Source organism: Arachis hypogaea, chromosome 6 (assembly GCF_003086295.3).
Source record: "Arachis hypogaea cultivar Tifrunner chromosome 6, arahy.Tifrunner.gnm2.J5K5, whole genome shotgun sequence".
In the NCBI taxonomy this organism is placed as follows: Eukaryota; Viridiplantae; Streptophyta; class Magnoliopsida; order Fabales; family Fabaceae; genus Arachis; species Arachis hypogaea.
In genome coordinates, this window is record NC_092041.1 from 25,663,554 (window position 1) to 25,673,928 (window position 10,375).

General features: G+C 29.1%; 1 protein-coding gene across 3 annotated transcripts; it reads left to right on the forward strand.

The window, feature by feature from the left end:
* The first annotated feature begins 3,122 nt into the window (after window positions 1-3,122).
* LOC112696493 (WRKY transcription factor 44) lies at window positions 3,123-9,411 on the forward strand. 3 transcript variants are annotated; one of them, XM_025749293.3, is made up of 7 exons: window positions 3,123-3,390; window positions 3,508-3,626; window positions 6,441-6,785; window positions 6,869-7,000; window positions 7,217-7,914; window positions 8,171-8,329; window positions 8,729-9,411. In XM_025749293.3, the coding sequence occupies exons 3-7, from the start codon at window positions 6,564-6,566 to the stop codon at window positions 8,916-8,918; spliced, it is 1,401 nt and encodes a 466-aa protein (XP_025605078.1). In that variant the 5' UTR covers window positions 3,123-3,390; window positions 3,508-3,626; window positions 6,441-6,563; the 3' UTR covers window positions 8,919-9,411. The 3 variants fall into 3 exon arrangements, with proteins under 3 accessions (XP_025605078.1, XP_072052986.1, XP_025605079.1); XM_072196885.1 differs by having other exon boundaries at window positions 3,153-3,390; window positions 6,450-6,785; XM_025749294.3 differs by lacking the exons at window positions 3,123-3,390; window positions 3,508-3,626 and adding an exon at window positions 5,992-6,233.
* Window positions 9,412-10,375: the final 964 nt, after the last annotated feature.

The following is a 10,375-nucleotide window of genomic DNA, read 5'->3' on the forward strand; positions in this document are numbered from 1 at the left end:
CTTTCTCATTAGGTATATATAATGTTAAGTAGCTCATCTTTTCAGCCAACTTTAATTAATTTTTTAAAAATAATTTTATTCATCTTAAATTCTGGATCATAACTTATAAACATAAATATTAAAGTTGGCTAATGTTGACAAACCAAAATTTAATTTCCTCTAATTTCTCATTAGATCTTTTTTAAAAGGTTTATAAAATTACCAAGTTAATAATAAGTAAAAATTTTAAGAAATATATGTTGAATTTTTATTAATAAAACATTAAAAAAATTAGATTTAATGATTTTGTTAGTTGTTATATTTTTACTAGATTTGTAATTAAATTTCTATATTTTTTTCCTTTCAATTGAGTTCTTACATTATTTTTAATTTATTAATTAAATTTTTCGTATAAAAATGTTTAAATTAACAGAATATTTCTTTTCAAAAATATATTGTCAAATATCTAATTTATTTTTTAATTGAGTATTTTTAATTTATAAAAAAATATTATCTTAATTCTAATATTTTTTATACTGATAAATACTTAATTATAAAATTAAAAATAGTATACAATAACAAGTTAACAACAACAAAGCCTTGTTCTACTTGGTGGGATCGTTATGTGGATCAAATGACGTTATTGACTTCTATCATGCATTATGTTTATAGGGAGACCGTATCATGCATTATGTTTATAGGGAGACCGTTTACATGTAAATCTCGTTTGACTACTTCATGGATGATTTTCCTAAATATTCTTTTATCTTTCACCTCTTGTCTATTTTCTATCTCATCTATCTTCCTGACTGAATATTCTGTCAGTCATCTTCTCACATATCTAAATTACTTGAGATGCGATTTTATCGTTTTTTTATAATAGTACAAAAATAGTATAAAAATTTAATTAAAAAATATAAAATTTAATTATAAATTTAATAAAATTATAAAAATTAATAAAATAATTAAATTAAAAAAATGATAGTAGAAGAATTCATGTGAGTCCATATGTAGAGGAGTCAAAGTAAGACAGGAGTTGGTATGGAAATTGATTGGAAGAGAGAAGAGGGGGGTTGTCCCACTAGAAAGGCGATAGTCATCGTGACCACATTATTATAAACGAAGCATAGCGAATGGTCAAACAAGAAGCAACTACGCTCACCACTCAGACAGTTAGTTGGCCGTACAACACTTCTTGGGATTGCTTCTCACTCCTTACTCCTCGCTCTCCCTCCATATTCCCATCCGCCACTTCCAATCTCATTGCCTCTTCTTACCTTTCCTGTTTCTCAATACCCGTTTCCCTCCCTTGAAAATGAGACAAGCATGACCTAGTTTAAATATGACTTATTAATAGTTTAATCAGTTAAATTTATAAACTGACGAGTCAAATTTAAACTTAGAATTGAATTTATAAATTAAATAAATTGAGTTTGAGTTTAGATAAGCTCAACTTATTAATTCGTAAATTAGTTCGATTATATATATAAAATTATTAATACACATATTCTATATGCATTTAGTTTATACTTTTAATATTATATAGATATATATAAAATAGTAATATATATTAATAATCTTAATTATTTAAAATTTTATATTTATTTTTTATATATAATTTTAATGTAGGTCATAAATAAAAAATTTATAATTTATTAATAGATAAATAATATATAAAATTAATCTTTTTAAATATTTTTAAAACATATAAGTTATAATTTATTGATATAAAATTATAGATCATGTTCTTATTATTTGAGCAAACTCGCTCGTTAGTTCGAGCCAACGCATAAGCTTTCGGTAAGTCAAACTTGAGCTTAAAAAATAGGCTCGGTTGTTAATGAGTCGAGCTATTAGCCAAACTCAATTTTTAGGAGCCAAACTTGAGCTTGGTTTAACTCGACTTAACTCGACTCACTTCCAGCCTTACTTCTCAATCTAAAATACCACTCTTATCTTCTTCTAGAATTTTAATAGGATAAAAATAAATAAATAAATTATCATTTTGATTCTAAAAAAATCTAAAAATTATATATAAAAAATTGAAAAATTTATTTTTAAATGATTTTTTCTAAAATTATTGTGTTCTTTATTCAAGAAAAAGCCAAAAATCTAAATTTGGATTATGAAAATATCTCGTTTTACCAAATAAACTTACAAAAAATTGTGTTAAGAGTTCTTTTTCATTTATATTTTTCTATAATTGGTGTATTTTTCAAACTAAGGTGAGGATAAAAAAAATCATTTTTTAAAGTGTTATTTTACCAAAAATTAAAATTTTTAGGTCAAAATAATAGTTTACTCAATTAAAAAAAGTGAAAATTGAATCAATATTTAATTTAATTTTTTTATGGGATTTAATTTAAATTTTTAATATATATGTAAGTTTATAATTTGTTTTACTATTTTAATTAAAAGAAGACTAAAATTTTACTTTCTAACTCTTTTACTCACTTCGGAGAAACTTAATCCTTCATGACAAACTTATGCACTAATAAACATTCTCTCACCTTCATCTAATTTTTTTAGTACTTGTATAATTTAGAAGGTATATATACAAAATGAGTCAAAATATCTTCTAGACGTTTTGTTTTCAATTTTGTGCCATTCACATGAAACAAATGTAGAAAAAATCACTTAAACAAAATGACCAAATCTAAAAAGATGAAAGTACATAATTTTTTTTTTAAGTAAACTTGAGAAAAAAATTGCATTGAAATTTGAATGCTAAAACTTTTATAGAGCATGATTCTTCATAATTTTTCTTTTTTAAGATCCATTTTGTAAAATCTAAAGTTTTTTTGGAGTATCAAAATGGTAGTTTTCTGTTAAAGTGTATTTTACTGTTATTATAAAATATTTTTCTTTTTAAATTAGAAGCAAGATTCAAATCTAAAATTTTTAGATAAAGATCGAAAAATTATGAAATTTGAGATATAGCTCATAAAAATTATTTATGACACTGTTATAAATAAATTTGATTATTCATGTAATCGAAGTTTGGTTATTCTATTGTATGATATGTTTTGATTATTCTAATAATTTTTTATTTATTTAAAAAATATATAAATTAATATGTAAAAATATATACAAATCTATGTAGTGATTTATTTATATAGCGTATATGTTACATTTTTGTGTGTGTATATATATACTTCACAAACATCTAGTTTGATTTTATTAAATGTTTAAAAGAGCAACACTGTCGTTTATTAGGTTCAGAACTTTATCTTTTAGGAACAAAACCCAGTGACATTCCCTCCTATCTCCCTCCCTCTTTCATTTAGCTTCTTTCTTTTTTCCCCCTTCATTCCATATCTATATGTATAAAGCACCACGCATATATATATATGTACATAAAAAATAAGGTCACTGTTTAATGTTATCGTTGATGAAACGCTCGAATCCGAAGTAAATTTCAATCTTTCCCTTCATGATGCGTTTTAGTTAGGAACTTATTATTAGGTTTATTATTTATTATATTTGCATTTCCCTTTTTATCTGACATTTAATTTCGTTGAAATGCAGGAAAGGGGTTAAACTCAGGGTTTGTATTGGGAAAAAGATTGAAGACACAGAATTATATGGTTCTCTTTAGCTTAGAGTATATATATGTTGCTTCAATTGGTGGTGGTCTTGGATATCTGGTTAGTTCTTAATTCTCTTTATTCTTCTTAATTTATTATCTTAATTACCATAATATGTGTTACTTATAACTTTCCTCAGAAGGCATAACCATATATAATACCATGAAATCTAGTAAATTAAGAACTCAGATATTGGAGCTGCTTTTTCGTACTATATCGATCGTTTGCGTGCTTTTCTTTGTTAGGTTATTGTCTGGGTTTTTATGCTCATCACCTCAAATATATGGTTCATTACATTTGTATTGACAAATGATTTTTTATATATCCACTTTTGTGCATACACATTCCTCGTTTATATATATTTTTTGATTGCTATGATGTGTAAAAGTTGTGTCTAATTTACTAAAAAATTTAAAAATTAATATTAAATATTTAAAATTTATCATAAAAAATAAGTTAAATAAAAATTAAAGACCAAATAATAAACATCATAAAATTCATATATATATATTATTTTTTTTCTTTTGTATTAGAAGAAGATTATTATTTTTAGCTACTTTTGAATAGTATAATAAAAAAAATCTTAATTAGAGAGAGTGAGTCTCTCTCTCTCTCACACACACAGAGTGAAAGAATATGTACTAACTAAATATATTAAAAAAGGGTAGGCAAACTAAATATTTAATTAGAGGATAATTATGATACCATATAAAAATACGAAGAACCAATACTCTTTATAACGCGTGTGGGTAAAGAAAAATCACGTATTTTATGAACTAAAATTAATTTTTTTACTTAGTTAAGTCTTAAAACTTATGTTACACTAAAACTAAAAGATTATGAATTTAATTTTTTGAGTTAACAATTATATATATAATATGAGGAAGGACATTTTAAGGAAAAAAAGTATACACAAACTCTCCCTCTTATCCTCATTATATATAGTAGAAATAAAGTAGATATTATTATAATCATAGTGAGGGAAGCAATGTTATATTAATGTTAGCAATTTCTTCGCAACTATTTCTGTTATAATAATTTGGGACAACATTTCTTCTAATTTATAATAAGGGATCAAACATTTTTAAAATTAAGAGATTAGTAAAGTAAAAAGTGAGTGTTTAATTATCTTTAAATTAAGAATAAATGAGTTTTTGATTGAATTAAACTCTTTTAAAATAAAAAAGTTAGTAAAGTAAAAAAAATGAGTATTTAATCATCTTTGAATTAAAATAACGAAACTCACATAAAAAAAAATAAAAAATTCAAAGATAAAATTTTTCTAAAATAAAAAAATTATTGAAGTAAAAAAAAATAAAAGTACAATCACTTTTGAATTAAAGTAGTAGAATTTATGTATGACAAAAAATTATAAATATAATTATAATTAACTTTTTATTTCATTATTTTATTAATTTTTCACTTTAAATAATTTTTTAAAATTCAATATTAATTAAACTTTTATTTTACTAATCTCTTTACTTTAGCCTAATCTTTTTCCTTTGTGATTATGAGGAATGGATTTCAATGCTAGAGATTATATATACTGATTAAGTTTGTGAGTATTAGACAGTCACTTTTTTTTGGTGTAGGAGTATGTGGGCCAATTTCATCAGTTTTTATTTAGAGTTTAGGTTACAATAATTAATCGAAAATTAATTAAAAGTGGGCGACCAGCAAAATAGATGGATTGTTTTGTCGGTGCTGGTGCCTCTATTTGATTTCTGAATATCTGATATGTATAAAATTATCAGAATTTTCTTTTCATTCTTCAAACTTTTCAATGAAAATGCCTGTACGGACATTTAATTTCTTATTGCTGCGAAAATGAATGGTGTTGTTGCGTGGTTAAGCCTAGTTAGGGTAGAATGAATGATTGATAGCTCTCTTGGGATTGCTTCATTAGCCGTCTCTCAAGTCTCAGAATCTGTGAATTGAACAACTGATATGACATTTTATTCCTTAATTCTACTATTGAGTAGGATAGAGTATTATCGAGAAAATAGAATACCATAAATAATGTGTAGATATATATAACAAAAGATTTTTCTATTGAAGTATTTTATTAGAGAAATGATTGGATACTCTTAAAATAATAATGATTGGATGCATGTTAACTCTTGATAATAATTTTTTGTACAAAATACATATCAGAATATAAAAATACACATAAAAAGTGATGTAAAATAAGATATGTATTTATACACAATAAATGAATATTTGGTTTACTAGTAAAATTTTTGTTCCACAATATATTCCTCACAAAACCATCCATAATCATTGCCATGTTTCTCCATACAAAAACCTAATTGATGATCTTCTTGTAGCTAAATGCAGTTGAAGTTTCAAATAATTTTAGTCTGTGATATTTGATATATCATGGTTTTGGTACTATAACTGTACTACTGTCCTTGAAACTACAACCAAAAGAAACAAAAAGCAACCTCTCCTCTCCTCTCACGGGCAAAAAAATATAATTTAATATATGTGAATATATTAAATTTGTTAAAAGATATTTAAATAAAAAAAGAGAAGAAAAAAAAATATGTATTTATAGACACTGTATCAACTTTAGATCATATCAAATGATCAAATGATAAGCTGGATTAAAGTCACCACAGTGTCTTGCAGTTAATTAGGACATATGACACAGTAGAGATAAATAAGGTATCTCATGTTAGAATCTGAAAAGATATATATCGTTTTGAATTTGGTTTCTTTAAAATCTTTGCTTTTGTTATGGCCTCTGCCTCTTCTCTTTTGTTTACATTGGCTATCTTTACCAGACACAGTAGCATGAGTGAGACTCATAATCATGATAGTGAAATTTCTTTCTGTATTAGGAACTAATATTAAAACTTGGTATAATGTTAGGTGTACCAGGTTGGTGATCCTTATCTTCGGATGAGTTGAAGCCATCATCAAGAGGAATTCTTGCTATTTCTGAGGAAGAGTGGAAGTTGCAGACCATCTATTTGTAAAAAGTACTGACTGAAAATGGATATTGATGAAGCTGAGAGAGTAGTCGTGGCAAAACCAGTTGCTTCAAGGCCTAATTGTTCTACTTTCAGATCTTTCTCTGAGCTTCTTGCAGGTGCCATTAATGCCTCATCACCTCAAATTGAATCTTCCCAGGCAACAGTTTCTGCCATTAGACCAAAGACAGTGAGGTTCAAGCCGGCACTGAACCGCACCCCCGCTGCGTCTGTTGCTTCTCAGGTGAACTCTCAGTCTAGCAGTCACAGACTCTTTCCTGCATAGCTTCTTGGTTTTACAATTTCTATGGTGTTTTGTAATTTCAGGATGACATTTTTGAAGCTGCACTTTGTGATTCTTCCCACAAGAGTCCTAATTCTGACACCAAGCAGTCTCTCATATACAAACCAATGGCAAAACTTGTGTCAAGGACAACAGTTTCTCTTTTGGCAAATATGGTTAGTATATATACGTACATATATGATAAATCGAAATACTTCCTCTGCTTCCTTTTATCTGTAATTTTAAGTAAATATCTGTGATTGAAGGATGTACCAAATTTTCATAGTGACAAATAAAATGGAATGAAAGAAGTACAATTCTTTGTTATTATGAAGCTCTTCCGAAATCCATTTATGTTTTATCTCAATTCTTTTTCTCTTCCTTTGGAAAAGGGAAATTGCCGTACAATTCAGCAACAATCCGGGCAATCAATGGAGGGTGGTCTTCATCATATCAGCCATGAAAGTTTCGGAACTAATCTGAGCTCTGATCTTTATCACAGTCACAGCATTACACCACCTTCTGAAACTACTGAACCTTGTAAGATGATGCAACAGAACATAGAGGAGGATCAGAAGGCTTTAACATCCGCAATCAATTGCGATCGACCTTCTTATGATGGGTATAACTGGAGGAAATACGGGCAGAAGCAAGTGAAAGGAAGTGAGTATCCGCGGAGTTATTATAAGTGCACTCATCCTAATTGTCCAGTGAAGAAGAAGGTTGAGAGATCATTTGATGGACAGATTGCAGAAATTGTTTATAAAGGTGAACACAACCATCCAAAGCCACAGCCTCCCAAGCGCAGCGGAACAGCAGGGATGCAAGGATCAGGAATGGTGCCTGATGGAGTGCCTCAAGATGTGTGGAGTAACAATCACAGTGAGAGGAATGATAGCAGAATAGAAAACCAGAATGACACAGGGCTGCCTGCGAATTCGGTTTATGGGGTTAAAGTTTCGCAGCCTAATGATTCTATTTTAAATGCATGTGGGATAAGCCCAGAAAATTCGTGTGGTCTAAGTGGGGAATGTGAGCAAGGAAGCAAAGGATTTGAGGCAGAGGAGGAAGAATCTAGAAGTAAAAGAAGGTAAAAGGTCTTGCTACAACATTGTAATGTCTAATTGGATAAATAGATATTCTAACACTAATTTGAAAAATGGATAAGTGATTTGTCAAATGAGAAATTAGCACAAATTAACTTGATACATTTTCCATTCTTGTAAAACTCTCAATCCAGTAAGATATTAGTAATTCCATTTTTTGAATTGTGAGGTGAGTTCACTGTCATCATCATGTCTTTAATTAAAGTATATACTTTATGCTTAATGCTTCTCTTCCTTCAGGAGGAATGAGAGTCGATCCAATGAAGCAGCCGTGTCGGAGGAAGCATTAATCGAGCCACGCATTGTGCTGCAGAGTTCTACAGATTCAGAGATAATTGGAGATGGCTTCCGCTGGAGGAAGTACGGGCAGAAGGTGGTGAAGGGCAATCCATATCCCAGGTTTGTACTTATTGATTGTTCTTTAGTACCAATAATTAAAGTTGCATACACTCTCTGTCAGAATAAATCTTTGAAAAAAGTGAATTTTCTGTTCTGCTTTGTAGTGCTTTAATGATCTCTTCATTTCTTTGTATTGCTGTATGGCTGTAATGTAGATGGTGGATGTGAGATTTCCCACCATATCTTCACCTTATACTCTCCAAAAATTAATTTGCTAATAAAATGATCCCTGAAAGGTTGGTAATTATAAGTTTTACTTCCTCTTTCTAAAATGTGAGAGTTAAACTAAGGACTCGAGAGTTTAAAATCATACTCATATTACTACTACTAACTAGCATCTTGTTCTTTTTCTTTTCTGATTAATTTTATTCTGATAACATAAACCGACATATATTGCAGAAGTTACTACAGATGTACAAATGTGAAGTGTAATGTTCGAAAGCACGTGGAGAGAGCAATAGATGATCCAAGAGCATTTGTCACTACATATGAGGGAAAGCACAATCACGAGATGCCAATCAAGAACATCAACCCAAATGTCCCCTCTGAGAGAGATTCACAAGCTTCTCTTAGTAAAGACAAACCATGATTTTAACACGACAATCAAGTTTAACAATAACACACTACTGTGATTCAATAGCTACTGTCTTAAAACCTATGAATTTGTATTGTGGAGTCAGTGACATACACCATTGTAACTCTTCAATTGTGGTGTGTTTATCCAGTTCTGGTCTTTCTCTTTTGCACCTTTAGATTGAAAGTAGAAAAGGTTTTGATCAAATTTCTTATTTCAATCTGATGGTGGAAACCGAGAAGATTATGAGTGAACCTTGTATGAAAAGGTTCAGCATAAAAACACACCATACTCTCTCTCTCTCTCTCTAAAAAACCTTGTATGCTTCCACTTTATCATTACATAGATTAATGATTTGTTTGGAGTACATATATGTCAGGTATATGCTAACCTTTTATATTGCAAAGAAAGCACTGAAGAGACCTTCATTGTTACTATTGGTTTGGCTATTAGCCATTGACACATAAGATATTGTTAGTTTTTATTTTATGGTTGCATTTCATGTCTAGAGCTTTGTTTCCATTAAAAAATTAGTTTATTATTGTCATTAATGTAGCCAATGTTGCCATGAAAAATTAGACAACATGCTTGGTGCAATGGCTACTCAGATGGTGCTAGAGCTAGGTATAGTCTATACCCGGTCATCCTGTTTGGAACCGGTTCATGTCGGATTGTTTTCTGATTTGATCGGTCCAGTCCAAAAAAAAAAAATTCTCTCTTCTTCCTTTTCTGGATCTGATTCTGACGTACATTTTACACACTCAACTCATGAGGTTTTTTGGGTTTTTGGGGTCAAGTTCAGTGGACCGACATAAACTCACGCAGTCTGTTACTTCTGAGTTTCAAATTTTTGGATTGCGTCCAACTTCATATTTATTCAACTCAAAAATAATACACGCTTCTTTCATTGTTTTATTTTCAGTTTTCAGTTTGTTTTACTCCATTTTTGGTATTCTCGACAGAGTATCGAATCAAGTTTGTATTAATATTTCAGTTCGGATAGCATATACGATTCCTCTAAAAAAGAATGAGCTCGACTCAAAAATTACTTAGCAATAGCGTTGAAACAAATTGCGTTGAAATACTGTTAGTAAATTTATGTCGAATAAAGTAAAACATAATTAAATAAAGAAAACTTTGAGTAAATGAAAGTGTAAAAATTTGAGTTTTAAGAAAACTAGAATAATAATAAAATGTAAAGAAATGAAAGGAAATGGATTAAACAGAAAACAAAAGAAAATAAACTAAAAGTTAAATTCTAACACTCACATGCACTTGCACTCCATGTTCTTCCGTTGCATCGTTGGGGCTGGAAATTTTGGCGAAGGTTTATCTGTGATGATCTAATATTTTTTGAAGAAGTCGCAGAACTCTTTTGAGTCTCTACTATTTATAGACCATGGAGATGGAGTTTCCATGGAGCATGCTATCTACTACCTTACTTCCTTTTTTTTTCTCAACCATGACCTTGC

Coding starts and splice junctions, on each gene's coding strand:
- LOC112696493 (XM_025749293.3), top strand. CDS start 6,564: ATGGATATTGATGAAGCTGAGAGAGTAGTCGTGGCAAAACCAGTTGCT. Junction 7,915..8,170: donor GAATCTAGAAGTAAAAGAAG/GTAAAAGGTCTT, acceptor CTCTTCCTTCAG/GAGGAATGAGAGTCGATCCA. Junction 8,330..8,728: donor AAGGGCAATCCATATCCCAG/GTTTGTACTTAT, acceptor CATATATTGCAG/AAGTTACTACAGATGTACAA.